This window comes from Chlamydotis macqueenii, chromosome 6 (assembly GCF_036417535.1).
Source record: "Chlamydotis macqueenii isolate bChlMac1 chromosome 6, bChlMac1.mat, whole genome shotgun sequence".
NCBI classification, from domain to species: Eukaryota; Metazoa; Chordata; class Aves; order Otidiformes; family Otididae; genus Chlamydotis; species Chlamydotis macqueenii.
The window spans coordinates 28,295,969-28,319,959 of record NC_141561.1 but is presented as its reverse complement, the minus strand read 5'-3'; the positions used below and the strand labels follow the sequence as shown (position 1 = coordinate 28,319,959).

The 23,991-nt window shown below is 48.2% G+C and overlaps 1 protein-coding gene across 4 annotated transcripts in view; it reads right to left on the bottom strand.

Moving 5' to 3' along the window:
* Positions 1-128: 128 nt before the first annotated feature.
* Positions 129-23,991, bottom strand: part of NRP2 (neuropilin 2) — a 90,547-nt gene continuing 66,684 nt past the window's right edge. The window contains exons 14-17 of one of the 4 annotated variants that reach the window (XM_086750954.1): positions 23,174-23,270; positions 20,657-20,677; positions 4,252-4,320; positions 129-3,635 (exon numbers count right to left, since the gene is read on the bottom strand). In XM_086750954.1, the coding sequence (XP_086607080.1) occupies positions 3,331-3,635; positions 4,252-4,320; positions 20,657-20,677; positions 23,174-23,270 (492 nt within the window). In that variant the 3' untranslated portion in view covers positions 129-3,330. Of the gene's footprint in view, positions 3,636-4,251; positions 4,321-11,773; positions 14,712-20,638; positions 20,678-23,173; positions 23,271-23,991 lie in introns of those variants that run through there. The other 3 variants (XM_086750955.1, XM_086750956.1, XM_086750957.1) reach the window with 3 other exon arrangements.

The following is a 23,991-nucleotide window of genomic DNA, read 5'->3' as shown; positions in this document are numbered from 1 at the left end:
ACCCAAGGGACAGGCACCGCACGGCAAAGGAGGGCAGTGGGCACTGTGTGCCTCCAGCTGTGCCTCAGTTTCCTCATAGGTTTCCTTGTTGCTGCTCTTTAATAAATAAAAAAGCCACTGAAACATAATCTCTACCATAATGTTTATTAAATAGTAACTTTAAAAGGTTTTTATACAAATCATATAAACACAGTTTGATTTTTTTTGTTGTTTTTTTTTTGTTTGTTTGTTTATTTGTTTTTTACACTGAAGAATCACAGTAAAAGCTTTTTAAGTCCATAAGTCCTGGCTCAGCCAGTGAATGGTCAAATACCTTGAACTGCAAACCTTGGAGAAGTTCCATTTCTGCATATAATTTCTTAATGGTTTAATTCCCATACTCACCCCCGGCACCTTCCCACAAAATGAAATCACCCAGCACTACAGCCCATCTGTTGGCAACATGTCCTCACCATGGGAAGGGTGGTGGAGAAACAGCTCATTTCAGCAACAGTATTAACACCAATTTCTTTTTTTTTTTTTTTTCTGAATTTCACAGAGGGAATTTCGATCAGCAAACCTAATCTATTTGCAAAGGAGGATGCAATGAATTGAATGCACAGATGACTTTTTTTTTTTCCCTGTTGAAGTTACAATCAAACACAGTTTTCTGTAGAACAGTAAAGCACCCAGCAGAGGTAAGTGAGGTATCGGCTTTGCAGCATTATTGGCCTGCTCCCGCCTGGCGAGTGCACGCACTTGGGCCCTGCCCCGTCTGCAAGGGGCAAGTGGGACACGCAGAGCGGATGCTTCGCTGGGCCCATGCCAAGTTAGTGCCAAGATCAACAGTACTCTCCTGGCCCAGATCAAGAGATATATTAACACGAGTCAGTCCCACGGAATAAGTCACATACACGATACATACAGAGAATTCACGTGCGTGTGCAAACACACTATTTCTGAATAAATGTATATACGAACTCTTCTCTCTGTACGCCTACTAGACACCATAACGTCACCTTTTAAATTATAAATTTTCACCTATTGTTTGCCTAAGTTGACTTTTCTACTGTATGGTCCTTTTCCATTCATCCTTCCCCTCACCTGTTATTTGAAGGGGATAAAATCATCGAGCAGCAAAGCAATCCAGCTTTGAAATGGTCTGGTACATTTCCTCTTACTGCCTCTATTTCTTTTGTACAGTAAAATAACACCCCTGTGGAATTTGTCCACGAAGAATGCCAAAAGAAATAAGATGATTCAAAAGGAGAATCTGAGATACATTTACTGCCGTTTCTGTTGGGCGCACAGTGAGAATTAAAAAAATGAAGGCCTTTGTGTGTGCGCAGCTCTGTGTGTGCATGTATGAACCGTGGATGTTTTGATGACACCGCCGCTGGTATCCGCTTCCCCAGTAACACATGGGTCTAACTTTCAGTGGAGAAGTCTTTTTTTTTTTTTTTCTTCTAAAAACTTACTGTCTGATGGAGCTTTTAATGAAACACTAGACAAATGTTCCTATTCGCAGCACACCGAGGAGCAGCTGTGGCACTGTCCGTGCTCATCTCCTCTCCAGATGTTGCTTGTCTCCCTGAACACCTGGCCTCTTGCAGGATGTGTATGCAGGGGCTGTGCAAACTGAGCTTCACAGCACATCACACCTTCAGTGCTCTGTGGTTAGTGAGAAAAAAAAAAAAACATCCCCAACCCAAGCTATCTGCTAGGCAAAATGTAAAATCAGGACATGTCAGGTATTTCCAAAGAGCCCATGGAAAAGCAAACCCAGTGTGCTGGAAAGGTTTCTCACTTATGTATGTGCAAGTTGATAAGGGCAATCTGTCTCTACTGAATTGGAAATGAAGGCATTGGTTTAGGGCCTAGCATTTGAACTCTTATTCTCCATTAAACTGTTTTGATAACACTCCTTCTTCCACAGTGGAAAGCGGAGAGGTATCAGCTGACAGAGAATGTAGCCAGACCACTTGGAAGTAGAAGGACCAGACTTCTTCAGCCGAGCTCTACCTGGTAGAGAGCGGTCAAGAAGACCTTCTTGCCAGGGAAAGATGAAGGCCGCACTTCTTGTCTGATACAGCACTGATCATCAGATCGAGGAAAAATACTTCTTCTAAGGCACTTGTTCAAAGCAAAAGAAAACACAGTTCATAAATAAAACTTCAGGTTTTTGCTGCTGGTCAGGAGCAGCACAGCTTTGCTCCGAAGGGGATATGACAGCAGCCGTTTGGTCCATCGGTGCTGACGGCGCCAGCTCATGCACACCAGTTCCAGGGAGAAGGGGAGCGCCGTGAAGGTGAGAGGGGCCACGGCCGGGCTCCCGGGGCTGTGGGCATGGCTCCAGCCTCCTTCCCTGTTCACCTTCCCTCCCTGGCACTTTGGAGAGGCCTTGAGTGCCTCAAGTCAAACTCCAAGCGAAGCCCCCTTCACAAAGCTGTTGCCTGAGCACTGAGAGCCTGACAGGCTCTGTCTTTTGTTTGCTGCAATTTTCTAATTATAGCAAAAAAAAAAAAAAAAAAAAAAAGGCTGAATCAAGAAAGGTGGGAGATTCAAAGAAAGGCCTTCCTGATGAAGGCCTCAGCTGTTGCAATCCAAGATCTGGATTTAATAAATGGCTCTTATTCACAAATCACTTTAAGGCTCTTCAGCTTCTCTCAAAGAGTTGCTTCTACACATAGGGTTTCCTTTCTATTCTATTCTTAACAACTTCTGAAAGCACTGCTGTTACCATCGACACTAAACCCAGTATTCCACCTTTCCCCTCCACGAGGAGAAGGAAAGTTGCAGGGAACAACATGCTTCCATTTTCAGGACTGGAAACTGCACCTTCCAGGACTTAGTGTGAGGTGCACAAGTCCCTACACCAAAACAGTATCTGGACAGGGTCTAAAATGGACAGGGTCTCTGTGTGTGTGTTTGTGTTATTTCTAAAGATAGGGTGGCTGAAGTAATCCCTCAGCCTTCTCAGCAACTCACCAGAAAAAAAGGAGGTGGAAAATAGTGATCAACATTTAGTTTCTCACATCCAAAATGTACACCAATCATCTCCCTTGCCACGTCCCAGCCACTCACATCAGCAGAAAATGAAGATGAACCAACAAACAAGGGTCTCGGTCCTCCCTCGCCTGGCGCAGTCTGGTTTGTGGGAATGCCTGCTTGGTCCTGGTGGAGCACAATCCGCCAGTGTGACCCGGCAGCAGGAGCAGCACCTCCCCTCGCTCCTCCCATGCCCCTCATTCCCCATTATGGCATTCAGTTCCCACAGAAAACAGCAAAAAAAAGTAACCCCTCGCCAGCCCACCTCACCGGGCACAACGCTGAGGGTGCCCCAGGCACCCATCAGGCCTCTGAGCAGCACTTCTGGTGGTTCATCTTGACCTTGTGCTTGATGCCATCATATAGCTCAAAGTTGTAATTCTCCAGTGTGGTGGAGCTCCGTGAGGACAGCCCGGCATACGAGCATGTGCAGTAGAGGAGCAGACCAGCGCAGATGGCCCCGAGGAGGACTCCAAGGGAGCTCATTGCTATGATGGTCACCAGGATGGGATCCAGGGTGTAGAGCCAGCTTTTTTCTTTGTCCAGCTTCGGGGTTCCTGGAGAGTTAGTAGAGAACAGTGTGTCGTTCCTATCCGATCCAAAGTAATCTGCAGTGGAATGGGCACTTATTATCCAGGGATCACTTTTATTTTTCCTCCCACCTTTATGCATTTCTCACTCAAAGTTGTGATGGCCTTACAAGAGTATAAGCTCCTCTATGAGTATATCTCAGCAATGTTCTCTAACCCCGGTCTAGAAGTAATGCAAAGCACCAAATTACCATGAAATGTAGGCACTCTAATTCCCTTTTACACCTCAGGCTACGTAAATAGCATTTTACACCCACTGAAACTCTGGCCCTTCAAGTGCCCTTGGGTTCAAAACTATAGAAACAATCTGTCATAGCCCCTAGACCTAATTTTCTCCATTTACAAGTCAAAATGCCACGCAAGCAGCAATTAATGCCTGAAAGATCAGTTCCACTTGTCCTAACACAAATACAATATATTGACTTTGCAAGGTTGCTGGCTATTGAAAAAGAAAAACAAGAAAAGAAAACTAATGTCTTTGTCCAGGCACTAAGCCACCACTTGAGCGTATGTTCTCAAGTGTGTTCCAGCTCCTAACCCCTATTAAAGCTGAGGTTTGTCAGTAATTGTAGGATCTGACACTGAAACACAAGCTCGCTCAGATAAATTGCCCATCTGGCATTTAGGCACCAACCTGGATCATCGCTGTCTTCAAAGTCTTGCTCAGAGATCGGAAAGTCATCCTCCATTCTCGGGAAGTTCACTAGAACAACAAAATGGGAAGCACTGTTTGTTTAAAGAGGTCTGTCGGGGGCATTATTGCCACTGGTCACTGGATTGTGAGACCACCCAGAAGAATGCAATAGTTGAACTACTAAAAGGCTCTTCCTTATGAAGTAGGAAGAACTCTTTCTTTTCTTTCTTTGGCCAAAGTCAAAGGCGTCCCTTGCACACTCAAGAGAACAGGATTTGCCCACTATATCACATTTCATGACCACCAAATGACCAGCTTTTAAGAAGAAAAGAGAGCGAGTGAAAGGCAAAGAAATCAGATATCTTGAATAGCACTAAAATATTGTCATTGGTGCCTGCATAATGGCCATAATTCACTATTAATATGCTCGTGGGTATTATCCTTACAACTTTGAATAGGTCTTAGTGCCTGTCATTACTTGCCACTAATGCTAGATCCATTTAGCAGACTCTACTTTTCATCTTTTCCCATACATCTTACTGGACACAGAGTTTCAATGACCCAGTTTCTCTTTGGGTTTCAGATAAATTCATAGTAATATGAGGAAGTCATATATCATTATTATATGTTTTAATGCAAAAGCTGGTTGAAATGAGGAGAGCAGCAAATGGATGTCCACCTCTAGGCATTTATGTTAACATTTCTCTGATCCAAATGCCTTTAAGTGGTGACATTTCTTTTTATTGGTCAGTACAGACCAAGCACTAGTAACCAAACACGCATGCTGTAATCTGAGCAGAAGTAAGTTATTTTCCTCTGCAGCCTTTCTACCATTATCTCTACGTATAGTTACCATGGTTCTTTTTCAGTTTCCCAAAATAAAATGCCCTTTCATTTCAATCTGCTTAGATTTTTCAAAGCTGACTGTAACTTGGGGTGCTTAACTGAGAAGGCACCTCAAAATGATCAGGAATGCAGAAAATCAGGGACTACTAGAAAGCAGTAGAAGTCACACCATTGAAATAGTTGAAAATCAAGGCTACTTCACATCTTACACAAAAACAGCAAAAAGAGTTTGAAGACGTTACTTACAAACAACCAAAACCAAAGAATGTAACTTGTGCCTAAAAAGCCACGCACAAAGAAATTATTCAAAACCTTATAAAATAATATTTGTGTGTATTTGCACAGAGATCTCGGACTTGAAAAGTCCTCCTGAATTGTCAAATCCATTTTTTTGGTATCACAAGCAATGGCATCAGGCAACACCCGCCAGCGACATTTCAAGCTTCACTTCCAGAGCAGGGGGCTTTGCTGAACGCCAAGCTGCTTCAACACCACCTTACACCTGACTGCAGTGATCCTCCATGCCAGTCGGTACTCATGGTACCTTCCCAAATACCCATTCTTTGGGCAGAATTGTCTTTCGCCCTCCACACTCAAAGGATTAAGGGATTTCTTTGAATTCTCAAGCGAACATGGCAAGAGGAATGCACAAAACCCAACACTTGCCCCTCCTGACAATGTTGAAGAAACATAGGTGCACACCATCTTCTGTAAATCCTCACTTTAGCAGCGAGTTCACATGATTTCTCAACACTTCCAGAACTGACAGGCCCAGATGGCAACATCTTGGGAGAACTGCCTGAGGGCCTCTTGCAAACATTTAGAACCAAACATGTGGAAAAATAACTTGCAAAACAGTTCACACGCAGAGATATCTGCTTTGCTAGTCCTCCATTAGAAGACAAGCAGTGAAATTTGCCGTCCATGTTGCCCACACAACCCTACAGAAACCGTAGGTTACTCTACCACGAGCAAAGGTGGAAATTGGACCGCGGTCTGCCCAAGGAGCCCATGTGTGGGGAAAGGCCATTGGAAATCTCTTGCCTTTCCATATTGTAGCTCCTCTAAATTTTGTGTGAGAACAAGCCAGCAATCTAATGCTTTTTTTATTTCCCAGGGTAGCCATGAGGGAAGAGTCAGAGAAAAAAAAAGTATTGGTTAATCAACACTTTCAAAAGAACACCAGTTCTTCCAGCCTGAAAGGAAGCAGTGCTGGGAAAACCGGAAAAAAGAGAACATGTATACAAAATGCCCAGCCCAAAATCTATTTACTCTTCTAGCAATTTTCTCAATTCCCCATGCTAACATGACTCCAAGTCCTGCTTAACTGATACCTTCCTCCTCGCCCATTTTCCTTCCTCCTCAGGCCCGTGGTAGGCCCTGCATGCCATTTTGTTGCCATCAGATTGTATGCTGTCACACAGGGCTCTATGCTGGCTTTGGAAAAACACAGCTCGACGACTTTTCTTTTTCCATGCTGAGGTTTCTCGAATCATTAACAAAATCAGCTCTGGCTGTGGGAACTGAAGTGGTGGTCTCAGTTCAGTTCCTAGTGGAGATGATTTCCCGTCGCAGAAACTAGCCTGCTATTTGTCATCAATTAGGCTCCTTTGTGACAGATCCGAGCAGCACTGTCACAAGCGGAGCATGCCATGGAAAGTGAGCTCCTTGGAAAACAGTCTGCAAGCTGCTGGGCAGAATGGGAGGAACATGCATGGTCCTGTGCTGTGGAGAGCTGTTTCCTTAAAGGGCAGCTTTCAGGTGCAATTTACTTTGTATTTAAAATATAATGGAGAAGGGTAGACAAGAAAGTTAGGGGGAACTGTATTTAAACAGGAGGAGCGCTTTCTCCTGAGTGAAAGGCCCTTTTAAAAGTGTGTGTGCTGAATGATGGCTGCGAGCACCTAGCCCGTCGTGCCCGAAAGATGATGTTAGTGATGCTGTTGGAAACGGCCAGATGCTGAGAAAAGGCTGTTATCTGTTGGATCTGAGAGCACTGCCAGCTAAAAGGCTAATTTATGGAACCTGAAAGAAGAAAGATGAGATTCTAATCAAAGACAAGGAGCAACTTAAGTACTGCGTTCGTATGAACTCAGATGGAGGGAGAGCAGGAGAGAATTACTATTTGCAGATATTAAAGACCCTTAATGTACATCTGTTTTAAAATAGCAGCAGGGGCAGGAAGGATTGGGGCAGGGAGGGGGTTACTGGAAGGGAGGTGACGTGCTCGCTATGCCTCACCAGGAGGCACAAGAGCAGACGAGGTTCTCCGGTGCCCCACCACAGACATACATGTGCCTCTTGCAGGAAAGCTCTCCAAACCTGCCCAGGGCAGCTCACCGCTGCAAAGCTGAGGTCATCATATGGACTGGGAGCTACTTCCCACCACCACACACGCCCAGTGCCAGCCTGCCTGCACGGGCTTACCAGCAGTGACCCACCACCTCAGCCACGGACCTTTGCACCAAGCCAAGAGCTATTGCTTTGAAAAGGACACCCAGTCCCAGTTGCTGAAGCCTAGACATATTTCTCCAAGGCAACTGACCACCATCAGGAAACAAATTGCTGTTTCTTTCTAGACTGACTGTCTGGTTTAAGCCTGAGCTCCAAGTGCTGTTTCCTGCCAGGTCCCTCCATCCCAGGGCAGAGCTCTGTCTATCACCATGCATGTCTCTACACACAGGCATTTGCAGACGGTGGCCCTGACACCTCTTGGGCTTTTCCTAGCTGAACAAAATGAGCCTCTCAGCAAATGATGTATCACAATATATCAAACTTGCAGCCATTGCCATTCCTTTTTGTTCTCTGCCTGCAGCCTCTCTGGTGCAGGGGAGCCTGACCTGGAGAGTGCCTGGGATGCACTCCCACCATCCCTGTGCTGCTGCTCCCCACTTCCCACAGGGATCCACAGGCTCTGGGGCTGAAGGTGATGCACCAGGTGATGGTGGCTTGTGGGCTCAGCTACCTACTGTCTTTCCCTCCCCAGTGACATAGGTGGCTGTGCCTCCTGGTACAAAAGAGGGGTAGCTGACTGCCCTCTGGTCCTTTCCACAGTGGGGAAACAACCGTGTACTTCCCCAAAACCACCAAGTGCCCTCCTACGTGCTCATCCCTCTCTCCTGCTGCCACAACAGTCACTTCGGGTTGTGTTATCCTGCCCGGCAAGGGGAGCGTCGGAGGTGCACAGCTGCTCTGCTGCCAAACAGCACCCACGAGGACCTGAAACATTAAATCCAGCTAAGCCCAGAAAAATGGGGTCAGAAATTACTGCTCCCCAGCCTTGGCAGAGAGAGGCAGAGCTCCAGCTCTGCTCTGATCCTCGCTTTCCTCCCTTTGCTCATTCCCAGCTCTTTTTTCTCTGCAGCAATAGCGTGACTCCAACACACATCATTTTGTTTTGACATAGCAGAGCAGCTGCTGTGGCCTCGCCTTGACACGGTTCTGTTTGGCGGCGGCAGCAGCGGCGCAGCGCAGCTCCTCCGGCTGAGAGTCCCAGGACTGGGGGTGGGGACATCTCCCACCCTCGGTGAATGGGGAAGCACACCGCTTCTCAAAGCAGCAGCACAGGCATCAGGCAGAAACACTCCCTCTGATTCCCCCATTGCTCTATTTCCAGCCGAAAATCTCCCTCATTTCTCTCTTCCTCACTCCTCCAGAAACACAGAATGATTTTAGTTTACAAAAGGGCTAAATTTCTGCCAAATTTCAAATTAAAACAGTGCTTTGGCTATAGCTGAGCATTAGAGAAAGCAAACAAGCAGCCTCTCCCCTGGCCCGGCCACCCTCCACAGCGCGGGAACCCCAGACCTTATCCTCAGATTGCCTTGGGGCTGCTGTGGCACCATCCTCAACCGGGGTGGCACCAAGCAGCCTCTTGTGTTCCTTGGGCTTCCCATATGCAGAGAAGATGGGGAAGCATGGCCAGGGAGGTGAAGGCTCCCACTGAAAGCACTCAGAGACATGAAGCCAGGCTGGGCACTTGGTGTGGAGGCGAATGCAAGCAGGCAGCTATTTCCAGCCCTGGCACTGCCATCCGACGCGTGACACCCTGCCCTTGCCGCACGCACGGCAGATGGCCAAGGCGGCTGCCCAAACCAGGGACCCTGCCAAAATCTCCCCGCAGCAGCCACGTCCCCCGTTGCAGCCTGACCCTTTCCCTGGCACCTCCCCGGTGCATCCTGCTTTTTGCACTTCTCGTCGGCACCGGCACAAGGCCAGGGAAACTGTGGTGGCTGCATGCACGCATACGGCGTTACAGTGGCATTATGCAGCGTGGTTCTCTTCTTTCTCTCCTAGCACTGGACTGTCCAGGTATTGTGTTGGGTGCTCTGTGCCGGAGCTCACCGGTTCCAACCCAAGCAGCTCCTCAGTGCGAGGGCAGTGCTGCCAGCCCACCGCCTCCATGCAAGGGCTCGGAGCTGGGGGAGAAGCCAGCAGCTCTGCGGCATCCTGATATGTTTATCGCCCTCCCCGTTGTTGCTGTTTGTTTTTACAGTGGCAATGGCTAACGACACTATTCCTCAAACTGGCAGTCACGCCTGCAATCGCTGCTAAGAGCCGCCAAAACCACTGATGGAGGAGCTGTGGCGGAAGGCCAAGAGGCTGTCCAAGCTCGCCTCGGGGCCCTCGCCTGCTGCCGCCTGCCAGGCTCTGCCGCCCTGATACAGGGTAAGCTGGGACCGGCCCCAACAGTCAGCAGGTTTTCACAGAGTTTCTAGAGGGGCAAAAATCACAACACAGCCCCCGTGCACAAACCACTTTCTACCTCCTTCCCTGGAATTCCCAGCAGTGGCATTGCAACCTGTCCCAGCGCAGGAAAAAAAAAACAAACCTCACCCTTACAGTCCAGGGGAACACAGCCCTGGGCTCCCTGCGCGAAGTGTCATCTTGCAGACACTTGCCCCGGCAGGAGGCTGACCCGGCTCAGTGTCCAGTCTTGGGCTGGCTGAACGAGCACTGCGCTTTGCAGCCTGCTCCTGAGCAATCATGCATCTCGGGCACGCTGACACTGCCCGGGCAAGGCACAGCACAGCCCTTTCTATGGCGCCCTTTGCTCTGCCAGGCCATCGCTCCCTCTTTCACACCCCCGTCTGCCACCGGCTTTACCCCATTGCTTACAGAGAGTGCCGTGGGCACTTTGCCTACAACATGGCAGCAACTGCAGAAAGAAAAAGACCAACACCATCATCCCACATACAACCGGTGAAGCCACCTCCATACTCTCCCTGTTGCGTGCAGGAGAGTTCAGCCTCCCACCCCTAATGCCACTCCCTGAAGTATGGAGCCCCTACTACTGCCCCAAGAAGTTTACCCCTTTTGTTTTTAATTAGACTGTTAAATGTCTGAAGTTACCTGCAGAGGAGGTTGCATCAAAATCACACTAAGTTGCATTTATTTTCTTAAACAAAGTGTGCTAATTTTAGCTGCTTTCTTCCCTGCGATGTGCTGCAGCCTGAGCAGCACCCAACTCTCCAGTCAATCTGGCTGCAGCGCACATACAGGATAATTAACGATTCCTCCCTTTTCGTCTGTTTACTTAACAGAATTTTTTTTCTTCCTTGTTGGGAAGCCATCAGCCATTTCTCCCTCCCTGTTTTTCGCATGTGAGTATTTGTTTTGAATTCTGCTTGGACAGTCACTGAAGTGTACAAAATGCAAATTACAAGTGTATGGGCTTTGCTGTACAGTTAGAGAAAAAAAAAAAAAAGGTGGCATGGGTCCTCAGCTTTGCTTGTGTTTGAACAGCCAAAGCAAGGGATCACATCTGAATTATTTTTTTGTGGATAGCCTTAATTCCTAGTAAAGCCAGGAAGTTTCATTGCAAAGCTGCGCTGTATGACAGGGTAAAGAGTATGACAGAAGGAAAATAAATGCAAGGGGGGAAGAAAAACTTCCCAGACTGGCAGCAAAATAATTCCACATGAAATGTGACGCTGCTGACTCCTCTAAAGAGGCGAAAAGTGCAACTGAAGAAGATGGGGAGGACAAATGCTGCAGAAGAGGTACCTGTAACAACCTGGGAGGACTCGGGTGGAGGGAAGGCAGGGGACGCACATCTCTCCAAACCCTCGGTGCCACAACACCCAGGCCGCTCCCGCACAGCTCTCCTGTGCAGTCCAACATGCAGAGGCCCAGCGAGGACCTTACAAGAGGAATGCATTGCCATTTTCATTATTAACTTTGGTAATGGCTTACCCGGGTTTCATTGTGCCTTGGGACGGAGCGCGTGGCTCAGCTGAGCTGGCAGCCGAGCTGGCCTCCGGGGCCCCGGGAAGTTGGATGTCCTGTCTCCAGGGGCTCTGGCCCGAGAAATTCTGCATAATCACATTGAGCAATTTAGCACTTAAGCAACGTTAACGAAATCCCCAATCAATCCTAAGTGTCAGTCCAGCCGCCCCAAACTCCCACTAAGGACTAGTACAACTGTAATGGATCTAAAAGCTGCTATTAATGGCCCGATCCCGAGTGCAGCGAGGAAGGGTGCACACACCAGCTGGGCTGCCGGGAGCTGGGGGTTAGCCACCCATCTGCACGCAGCAGGAACGGGAGCTTCACTTTCCTAAAGGATATAGCCCTGATGTTCTGAAGGGAAACACGGAGTTCTGAACCACCACTTTGGTTCAACCAACAGCGTTCTCGCTAGCAAAGAAAGAAGGAGGAAGAAAAACCCCAGATATTTGTATAAAAATATCATCATTTTATTACATTCCACACAATACATCTTCAAAGAGTTTCAAATTTCCACAAGATATTTTTCACACACAGGCAACTGGGCAATGCTGGGGATATCAGGGCTCGAGGAGCATGGGAAAACTGGGAATAAAAATCTTGAAGTGACCTTCTGTTTTGTCTTTGGTGATTTTGGTTTGAAAGACAGGGTGCCACATTCTCCTCTCTGACACACCGATGTGCACTTGCTAAAGTCCATGGGGGGTGAACCTGGTCAAAGCGAGGGGATCATCTGACCTAGGGAGATGGGGCTGACTTTGGAAAGACGACAGTATCACCTGCTGACATGGCTTGGGCTGACCTGAAAATGCAGCAAGCACATGCCAATGTTTGACATCTGTTTTAATTTGCAGCTGGCTGACGGGGGGAGGGTGGGATTTCACATCACAAACCATACGCGCTGCAACACTAGTGCTGCCTAACGAGGAGGCCCTGCTAATGAGAAAGCACCCAGGCCCTCGCAGCCCCTCTCCGGGGACCTCTGGGCAGCATCGTCTGCAAGGTGACAGGAGCTGCCCTGGGTCCCTCTCAGCTCTGCTGGGACAGGCACACCCCTGCCGCCCTCGCAGAGGGTGCTGCAAAGCTCCTGGGAGTCTGGGCCCAGGGGGATGCTGCCCCAAGCAGCCACCACCCCTAACATGCTCATGATGCCAAATTACCCAGCGTTTTTCTGCTCTCCCTGCACCTTTTAGACATTTGCTGCTGCAGCTATGGGGGTCCTGCTGAAATCTGCTGAATAAAGGGCATGAGGGGCTTAAACAGGCTGCATGAATAAAGGCAGGGAAGGAGGGGAGTGTGACACCCCCATCGACAGAGATCCCCTGAGAAGAGGGTTCTGCTGCAACGGGGGCCAATGCCACGTACTCACAGCACCCTTTTTTTCCACTTTTTCCTCAGACCAATAGGAATCTCAAGACTGCAGGGAAATTAACAGAGCTGCTTGCCTCGATTCATTTTATGCAATATTCACGGACAAAGGAGGGGTGGGGAGCACTAGCAAGTTTAGGAGGGGACAGGGAAACTGATCACTCATCACAAATGAACACAAACAAGATGGAAAACCTTGCTCACTGAAGGTTACTTTTTTTGCCTGCAAACAGATTAATGATTCAAACCACTTTTGCATGTCATCATTCAGTAATTTATGTAAGGCATTTCCACTACAATATGCTGGGCCATTCAGCAGTGGGAGGCATGTTGGAGGCTCCATCTCACCTCCCCAGTTAAAGCAGCAGCAATAGCTGGGCCTCCCAGGCACGCCTGCTAGGCTTTGCTTGCTAGATGTTACTGACGCTTTAAGAAGCAGAACATTAGCAAATGCAAAACTAATTGACATTCTAGAAAGTCAACTGGCAATTTTTATGATTCAGCAGCTATGAATTGGGCAGAGAAAAAAAAACAAACCCAAAACCCAGAAAGGGGAATTATACTTGTCCCTTGAACATTTATAGCAGAAAGACAAGGAGGAGCCCTCTCCTCCTTCCCCGTGTAAAAGCAAAACCATCAGCACCCAGAATGAGGATACTTACAAAATAAATAAACCTTCAGTTCTCAAGAAACTACAGTATTTAGCATCCACCTTAGACCTGTGTTACCCTAAGGCTGGCTTTAACAGATATAAACAAAACATTCATTATAAGCTTCACTTATATAAGGCAACTTTAAATAGATTCACTTGCGGGTGGGGGAAGAGGAGGGTTCCCCCCTCCCTTCCAAACAATGGCTGTGTTATCATGTTGGCTGCAGAAAGAATAAGATGGAGAGATCTTACTTTTTGGACGTCTATGAACCTCTCTGGATTCTTCTAGGCATCTGAGGTGGACATTCCTACTGTCCAGCCTGGCCTCTTCTTCTCATTTTGCACCCGAGACATTAACGCTATCAAACAAGAAACCCAGCCAAAGCTAGATAAGGCAACAAAAAAGCATTGCTTCTTCCCCAAGTAAACAAATCAGGGTATTTACCACAAACGTGTCCCAGACCTTCCAGAGGGGAGGCGGGAAGGGGAGAAAATTAAAAACAAAACCAAAACAAAACAAAAAAACATTCCCTGTGCAAGTAGAAGCAACAACAAGCAAATTAAAAAGGGGCTGATTCTAAATATACATTCAGTCAGTCAGACGCACGCACTCCCATGCACACTCGCAAACACAGATTTAGCACGCACGTGCACGAGCTGCACACACAAGCTTCCAGGCTCGCCATCAAGTTTCTTTGCAGGTTGCCTACCGCGAGGAGAAAAAAACCCCAAACCAAACAAGCCTACCAACAAAAAAATACTCCCCAAACAAAAAACACAACAAAACAGAAAAAACCCCACCCAACACCCCAAGAGTCCTCGAAAAGTAATCGAAAGGGAGCGTTCACTTTTGAAGTGAAGGGGCGGTGTGTCTCTTCTGGTGATCCAAGATGCAGCATTAGTTTAGAGTTTGTAAAAGATTTGGGGAGGGCTGGGGGGACGGAGAAGGGACGGAGATGTCTAAGAGTTCACACGTATGCTAGGTAAGGAAAAAAGTGCAAAACTGAGGCAACGTATTTGAAGTCTTAATTTCTGTCTGTCTGTCTGTTTTGTGTTTTGTTTGCTCTCTCGTTCCTGTTCGGCTCTCAGCAGCGCGAGCTGGGGTCTTGCTCTAGTTTTATGGTTAGGGTGGGCTCCACGGCCACGGGGGCCCCGTTGGCATAGTGGGAGGTTTTGTAGGTGATGGAGTGATCGCTCTTCTTGGCCGCATAGCGGAACCGGTGATAGTGGAGCACAAGGGCCAGCGCGACGGAGACCAGCACCACAACAGCACCTCCGGCGGCAATAACGTAATACCAGTAGGCTGGGATGGGCTGCACTGACACCGTGTCCACTGTGGGCTCGGTCCCTGGCAGGAGGGTTGCCCCTGGGGAGGAGACACAGAACAGGGTTGCTAGGTGGGAGGCATGCAGACGCACAAAAAGAAAAACACATGCTTTCAAGAGTACAGCACGGAGTAACACGAGGTCCCAGGGCCGCCTCCGCGTACAGGGCGTGCTCCTGGGGGGGAGCACAACCTGGTGTTTGCTGAGCCTGCATATTCAAGCGCCTTTTTCTTCCCTTTTAATTAATTAGGCTGCCTGGATCACAATACAAATTCCATATGCATGCTATTATTACTGTTATTTCTGGCACCAACAAATGTTTTTTTCCTCTCTTTTTTTTGGCCTTCTCCAGATTAGCCGCCTGGTTTTGTCTCCACATGGCAGATGTTGTCAAGCAGTGACAAAACACATCACATTCCTAATTGGAGGAAAAGTGTAATCTCAGATGGCCAAGGAAGTTACCGCAGAAGACTGGGAAAGAAATTACAGGGAGAGACATTTGCTATTCTTGTGGAAAAGACAGAGAAGAAGATCTCTCTGAAAGTGCTCTGCACACAGATCTGGTCTCACCAGGTACCCCACTCACACACTTACAGGTTTCCTTAGTTTTTTTTTAAAGCCAGTAAGGATGGTCACACTTATTTACATGGCACAGGCTGTGAAATTCAACCCAACACTCACATAAGTCATGCTTTCTGCAGCTTAAGCAAGCCACCAGGACTAGGAATTCATGCTGATAAAGCAAACACACCTAGGGAGGGCTGGAAAAACATCTGCCTCCCTTGAATTCAAGGGCAGGCAGCGCCCACGCTCAGCCCAGCCATGCTTACCCCTTCCTACCCTTGCAGCTGCAGCGTGTTGCATGGCAGGGCTGCCAGGCGCTGCTCCTGCTTCCCAGGTCATGCCGGGACAGCTCGCGGCACACATCTGGTGATCAGACATCTGGTGATCAGACAGGCGCAGGGCCTTCCTGCCAGCCCGCAGAAGCATGCACGCACATGTGCCTCTGGCAGGCACCAAGGAGAGGAACGCTGGTGTCTGCGCTGACATCCATGGCCCGAGAGTGTCTCTGCACTATTCCTCCTGCTCCCACTCCCCAGCTCTGCTTGCGGGGGCGAGCTGTAACTAACTCGGGAGAGATGCACGTTGCATCACCTTATTTACTGGCTCCTTCACAGGGGACGAAGTCCCCGGGGAAGCTCTCTGAAGGGTTTGCTCTGCCACTGGATGCATTGACCTCGCCCTCTCCTCTTGCCCCAAATCGAGTGCCAGCAAGCAGAATTTTGGGGGCTCCTCCAGTTTGGTGTCAGCATATTGTTGAGCTCTGTGCTAACCAAACTCCAGCTTGGTTTCCTGAACAGGCTTGGAGGATGCCAAGGGGAAAAAAACCAAAACAGTGCAGGCTGCACCTGGCTTTGCTAGCAGCAAGGGCATCTCACAGCACAGCCTCAGCCCTCCCCTCCAAACACTTTCCTGTCAGCAGAGCCACCAGCTGGAAAATTTGGGATGGCGATGACTTTTCTCCTGCTGGTAGCACAGGAGATAAAGCAAAATGATGGCTCCTCATCCCTGAAAACCTGGGCACAGGGAGTAAAATAAGAAAGAACTGCACCCAGATGCATAGCTACAACAAAAAAACCCCACACAGGCAAGACAAATTCTGCTTTTACAGAGCAGGAGGCTGGGAACCACCCACATATTTGTCATTGTAGACAAGAAATTCGGGTATCTCAGGAGAAGCCTACCTGCCAGATATGCTGGCCTTGCCTCGTCTCACCCCAGCTGACCCTCGTTGCCAGGAATGGGGGTGGCCCTGTCCCTCCTGCCTGGGGAAGGAGGGTCCAGGCTGGGCTGTGTGTTGGGAGTGGAAAGGCAGGGAGGAGGCAGCCCTCTGACCTCCTTCTGTACCTCCACCGGCTGCCCCGGCATGGGGGAACAAAAGCAGCACATCTCTGCACCTCATTGGTAGCCTGCCCCCATCTCCCGCTGCAGTTCCAGCTGGCCAAGCCGCCCCAGATCTGTATGCATCCCAGTGCCATCCCCGATGGATCGGCAACACCTCGCCTGTGCCTGACAGCACTGGTGTGCAGGGCTGACTCCAAGGAATGCTGCGGGGTTGCTCGCCGTGCAGAAGCCACTTGTGTTTACACTGGCTGACAGCCTCTGCTTACGTAGCACCTTGCTCCAGCGGGAGATTTACAGGCGAACAGCCTCTCACGCCACTGATATGCACCAGCCCTGTTTGTGGAAATTGGGGTGGGGAGAGGGAGGGCAGGCATCAGGGATGCGGGTGAGCAGTGCTCCTCTCTGAAAAACGGGGAGGAGGAAGGTTTCCATGGCCTCCCAAGAGTTGTGCATTGCCTGGTGCAGGACTGGGAGTACACAGGGTGGGTCTGGCCACAGAGGAGCACGTGCCATGGTGCCCAGCCTGCCCTCTGCCTGCCTGGGAATGGAAGGAGGCAGAGTGAGGCGCCCCAGATGATCCCACTCGTGGGAAGGATGCCTGGGGGATCTTGAGGCGGCTGCGAGTTCAGGACAACCTCTGCTTGGCTCTAACCCACTCAAGATGTCCCTGTGCCACGGTGGGGGACGCAAGCATGTGGGGTGGCGCAGAGCCCCTCCTCGGCCCCTGTTTCCGCACCTCGCGGCTCTGCTGGGGAGAGAGCAGAAGTCTGGAGAGTTCATTTAGCAACTAAAGTCATTAAGGAATCACACGCAGTTGCCTCTAAGCCCTAATGAAGCCAATTCCCAACATTAATGATTGTTCTTCCTTACACTGTCAGCCACTAAATATAGCTGCCCATCCACTCAGCACACAGCGCTGATGTTATCTGCTCTGTTTTTACTGGCTCTGCTGCTCTCTGGAAGTTTTCTCTTATATCAGTGGAAAAGTTCTCTGCTCAGGGAAATGGAAAAAAAAAAATCCATCTTCTCAACTTAATAATTTTTCCACTCCCTTTTGCCTTCTGCCACACACACACACACACACACACACACACTTGTCCTTCCTCATTTATTCACTAGGGCTCTCTCTTAATACCAAAATGCCTCCTGCTGTTGCTGTCAAGTTTGTGGGTGCTGTGTCTATGCATGGCTGGGGACATCGGTCAGTGGAAACCCGATTTAGTCCCTACGGTGTGGACAATTCCATGTGAGTGTGCTGCTGCACTCACACCTCCAACCCAGTCAGGTACAGCCCTCTCCTCTTCCCAACAGCGAAGACTCTACAGGAACCAGTTTTAGAGCTGTGCAGCAGTAATCAAAACCCCAAACAAGCAAGAGTAAAAGTCATCTGGGGAAAAAAGGAGAAAATCCTTTCCAGAGAGCCTCCTAGAAGGCTGCCTGCCTTGCTCTGCCACTGCCGTGTCACAGCTCGTATTCCTCTCTGAAATTACTGACATTAAGTGCTGTGGACAAGCAACACCGCTGGACTTTTCATAGATGGCACAGATGAAAGTGAGTATTACACTCATCTAATCTGAATGCCACAAAACCAGTATCAGCCTCAATCCCTTAACTGCTACCTGTCATTTCTCCAGGAAGATATCCCTGTCTTGATTTCAGGATACTTGGTGTGGGAGAATCCACCAGTCCCAAAGACAAACTGTCCCTGCGGTTTGTCTCCACACTATTTGGAATATGCCTCTTATTTTTAGCCTGGTATTTATAAAACTCCTTGCTTCCAGCCACTTGTTATACCTTTTCTTTAAGGGTGAGATGCATCAGCTCTCAAATGCAGCACAGTTTAAGCACACTTGACTGGTCCTGTAAGATCTCGACCCACTAGCTTAAAGATATTCCACCCACATAATTCTTTTATTATTTGCCTTATGATCTTGGAGCCTGTAAGGTGCATATTTTCAGCTTTGCTCCCAAGCCAAGAGAGGAAGGATCTGCTATTATTTTTAATGGCATCTGACTTTTTCAGCTTATCATATAATTGCAGGAGTGGGGGCTACAGAACATCTCAATACTTCCTGCACAGTCTTTCCTCTCCAGCTCCCTTTTTGTCCCCAGTCATGGACTCCTTCCCCTCCCTTTCCCCTCTCCTTCTGTTGGCCATCTCTCTCTTTCCTTCATTTTAATTACTATCTTGCAGCCTCCAATCTTCATCTTCACTTCTTCACCTTTTCTGTCTGCGTTTTGCTCTTTCCCTGGTCACTCTGTCCCTCTGTTCCATCTATCTCTGCCCATCAGCCAGGGACATCTTTTCAACCTTTTGCTGCAATTGCTCCCCTGTTGTAAGCAGTGCTAGGATGTTCTCCAGGGAGCTAGCGATGGGCAGGAGCCCACTGGCGTGAGCTGGCGAGCTCCTGTGTGAAGGGGAGGTGTGCCTGCAACCGCATCTGCCTGTGGTTCTCAAGGACCTCACTGTGCTACAGACAGCAAATGCTGTCCCTCCCCAGCCAGCAGGCCCTGGGAATACGATGGGAAAATGGAGACATACAGGCAGCGAGGCATGAGGGGTGAAGAGGAAAAGAAACAAGATGAGTTAGCAGGACTTTGGGATAGACTTAATGTGAGGATACAGAAGGAGGTTCAAACTGAAGATGACACACATTACAAGCCCCAAAAGACAAGGACAGTGTCTGCAAAATAGGTACCAGACCAAGCTCAGGAGAACGTAGCGCGATGGTGTAAATAAGGAAGGGTAGTGAGGCTTTAACTGTCAGCTAGGAATATTGCAGCAGCTTTTCAGTAACACCACAAGCCTGAGTAGCAGATAAATAAGCAGCCTACAAACAAGCAAACCCAAATTACAAGTTGTTACTGTATGGGTATGACTGTACAACACGGTGTTATGCCCTGTGCATGTGCCTCCTGTTGGTAACACTCCACAGCCTGTTTCACACTCCAGGGATGGAGTCACACACGTGACTTCACTCTCAGCATCTACTTTTCCTTTACTGCCACAGTTCCCAACGTACGTACCTACCAGAGAGAGCTTTGCCCTGCACAGAAACGCAGCTACTTCTAGGGTAGAGGCCACCCATATCTTACAGCCCACCAGCAGAGTAGGGGATGGGAAGAGTAGGGACATCGTGTCCAAGTGAAAGCAAAGGGCACGTTGATTGAACTGGCAAAACAACTCTCAAAGTTAAGGGGAGCCCCAACTTTGCTCTGCATCACAATACAACCCCTAGACACATTCCTGAAGAGGCAGGCAGGAAAACAAAATCCAAAATCAAAATACAAGGGAAAAAAACCTCAAACAGACTAAACTGATCTTCTCCACAAAAGAAGATTGCTTTTCCCACCCCGGAGCAAGACAAATGGCATCCCCACTGACAGCTCTAAGAGCGAGGCAGTTTTTCTGAGTTCCTCACCTTTTCTCTTACTCTGTAGGTATGATCAGAGAAATGCTGGCTTCTGTCCTCCAGGTTGGTATTAAGCTATTAAATGCACCATTTCACCTTGTTTTCCTTTTATTGACTGTCACCTAGAGAGCTCCTCATGGCAGTTTGCTCTCTCAATTCTACCTCCCAAGTCCTTCCGAGCAGACTGACCCCACCCTCCTCCGCCAGCAGCTCGAGCACCATCCATACCAGCAGAGTATACATAAACTAGAGAATAACCTTCCTCCACGCTGACCTAAGTCATTGCCACCTCATAGCACTTTTAATTGGCTACTAGTTTTTCATTTAAGCCAGTTGATAACTACCCTTTACTCCTCAGCCTTCCCATTTTGGGCTCTTCTGCTCTTCAGGAGGCCAGGTGCCTTGTGATAGCAGGTTTCCTAATGCTATTCAGCCCCAAGACAGCGGGACTTGTCTGTTTGTCCGCTCCCTGCCACCTAGCAGGAGTCAGAGGGTGCCGCTTCCTGCTGCTGCGGCGGGGGAGGTTTAGCACACACTTGCCATTTCACTGCTCAGAATGTTTGCTGTTTGTACAAGCACGCACATTGCTTTCCTTTGATGTAAAAGCCCATGCCAGCAAAAAGAAACCACCGAGAGAAGTGCAGTTTTACCTGGAAAGTAGTTCTCACCTGGGAAAGCTGTGATGGGTTCTGCAAAGGAAAAAAAACAAACTAATATTAGAGAGGGGAATATTACACACAAGGCCACAGCTCATGTCTCCCCTGATCTGCAGCAACCAAGCTGAGCAGGCATGTGGCTGTGCTCCACAGAAGCCAACTGCTGGGAACAGCGTGGGGTCCTAGGCAGTCTCACTGGGACGGGGAGAAACCCTGTCTCAGCTGAGGACTGACCAGATGCAATAAGCTTTGACTCAGATACGGACTTCAGAGAAAAATATGTTCTAGGTTGAGGGTCATTTGGATTTAGCTGGCTGGCATGAATCAACCAAAGAAAGACAAAGCCTCACCTGGCCCACCCGTCATGAAACTCTGAAATCTCCTAAAATTTCCAAGAGCAGTTTGGTTTCTGGCTCAAGTCTGGCATCATTATTCACATAGGAACTGTGTTATTTCTGGGCATTGATGCCATACTCCTCTCCATCTCACAGTGCCAAAAAACACAGGCAAGTGATTTTTTTTCTTCTTTCAAGATACTTTGAAGAAGTAATCTATTACAAATTATTGGATCTGAAAAGCAATAATCAGTACTTATTACTGATTACTTTCTTGCAGAAGTAATAGACTTCTGATTATTTTTAGATTACTTCTGCATTATGCCTCTGAGTCACAGAAGCAGACTTTGGCTTTACCGAGTGCTATGAAATCATCACTCAAGTTCAGAATGCGAATGACACATTTGTCAAAGGAAAAAATTATTGTGACTTATTAGCGTTCTTTCATGCTAAAAAGGAATCAGATTACTTCCCAGGATTACATTTGAAAAAACAGTAGCCTGTGCTGGAGTCAGCTATTCTCATGGCTCTGACAGGGACAGAACAGCTCTGTATCTCTACCATTTCATTATTATTTTGGTGACATCGGAAATGACCCATCAGTTATGTTAAAGTTTGCAGTGGGAGCCCTTTGTTAGAAATTATCTGAAACAAACTATCCTTATCGGTTTTAAGATTCCCATTCAATTTCCTAGAATGGGACAAATAATTTTGTGTACCAGTTTGGTGTTATTTTTAGGGCTGGCAATGCTTGGAACTTCGTAATTTATTAGTGCTTTTGTTTTGAAATATTAAGCTTTAGATCCATGAGGCCCAAGACACAGTCACACTGGAGCTAGGTGAATTGCTGAGCTCAAAAGAAGTTAGATAGGAAATGCCATTAGTGTTAATCATCGGACTTGCTTCTCTTTAATGCCGTAGAAGGCAAGGGATTAAAACACTACTGTCAAGTCTTAAATACAGGGAATTCAGCAAGGGAGTATTAGCTCCTTTGGCAGATTGGAGACCAGCAGAGTTTAAAGCATCAAAGAAACAGGGACCGACAGCACTCAAGTGCATCTCCGGGGCAGCCCCGGTCCTCTGTTCTATTATCAATGCTGGTGCTGGCACCATCTGCACTGCTGCCTGCCTGCACAGGGCAGCATGTGATGTGGCCAGCCCTTTCCAGGCACAATTTGTCCCCTGCCTCCACCCCTGAGATACAGCCCCTTGAAGGGAGTGTCCGTCCCATTTGGGTTAGGAGGCACCGGGATCCTCCCCTCCCTCTGTAGAGGAGAGAAGAGCGGCTTCACTGAACCGAACCTTTCAGAGCTCACAGGGGAGAGAGGTTCTGCCCCACCTAGCTTTTTGCACTGACTTCAGGATGGGCCGGACATGGTCACTTTGCGGATGTTTAACAGTGAAACATGCCTGCTCCGGGTCATGCAGAAGAGCAGGGCCTCGCTCTTGTAGGCAGCTCTCAGCACAGATCCCACTAATTGAATACTGCTGCTCCCATCCTCAGCTGGGACAGCTCTAAATCCACATCCAAGCTAGATGGTGACCGGAGCCATCAGAGGGTGTGCACGGATATGCCAGCTAGAGTAACAGGGCAGGGCAACAGCTCCACCAGCAAACTGCTAAAACATACTTTTTTCTCTCTCTCTCTTTTTTTTTTTTTTTTATGAAGTCCTCTCTGTCTTTCACATTGAATGAATCCACCTGGCTTTTGGCCTGGTTTGGGGAACGGTGGATTCTAGGACAAAAATTTCTTTTGTTATTTTGTTAACATTGCTGTAAAACCCCTCTGCTATTTTATTTCTTATTAGAGAAGACTCTTTTTGAACTCATCGGCCCCTCTAAGCATGTAATACTGACTGACAGCTGGTTTCTTTTGTCCAGCACTTTCCTTTTAAATTTAGTGTATGTCCTTATCACACAGAATAGTCCTCGGTAACCCTCAGCTGCTCTTTCAGATGTGTGCGGCAGAGACGTGTTTCCTGCCTCTCACACCAACACAGAGCCCTCATCCCCCAGAGACTGAGTCTCCCTCATTTCTTTCATGGGCAAGGAAAGTCCCAGCTGAGATCCAGAAATTCTCAGTAACTCAAGCGAGGGAGAAGCGGTGGCCAACTAGCAGCCTGCAAGTGAACGTTCTCCAGCCCTGGCCGCCCTCACCACCATCCCTGACCCCGTGGCTGGACACAGCACGTACCCATGCAGTTCTCCAGCGGGATGTCGGTGCCTAGCCGAATGTCATCGAGGGCGAGCTCTCCCGAGTGGCCGCTGCGTATAAATCCCTCAAACACAATCTGTGAGAAATCAGGACAGAAATGTCAATACTAAGCTGGGAGGCAGAGAATGGCTGCTGCTCCTGAGAGAAAGGGCAGGAGATCTACTCCTGGCTTTCCCTGTACACTTGCGGATGACCTGAGACCAGCCCTGCTTCCTTGCCCTGTCTCTGCCACCCCTTCCCCAGGAAAAGCTGCTCTGCAGGGATGAGGTTGGCAGAAAGATTGTTACCTGGCCTGGCAGTACTTGGCTTGCAATTTGTTCAATTAAATGTCACTTGTATTGGATGAAGACTCAGTGAATCAATGTTCAGCATTGCAGGCCACACTCTGGCCCTTGCACAAATGATGCAAGTGGTGTAATACTGACTTACAGCAGCAGCAGCAGATTTGGCCTGTGATATTAGCTGGGCTATGATCAGAAAAAGGAAGGGAAGGACACAGAACGCATAGCTACATTGACTGTAAAGTGCTGTTCCTATCAACATTACATAAGAAATATTGAAATGTTAGAGGAGAAGGGTCAATTTATTCCTACTTAATCACAGGCAAAATATATTTACAAAAATAAATAGACTCGTTAGCTCTAAGAACTGCTGAGTGGAGAGACTTGCATTATTTACATAATGATACTGTTATTTAGCTAATGCCGGTATATTCACGTTTAATGCACAAAATAGTCAGCCAGTGCCCATCATTCTTATCTGTAGGCATATTGCATTTACTGATATTTTATTAAAAA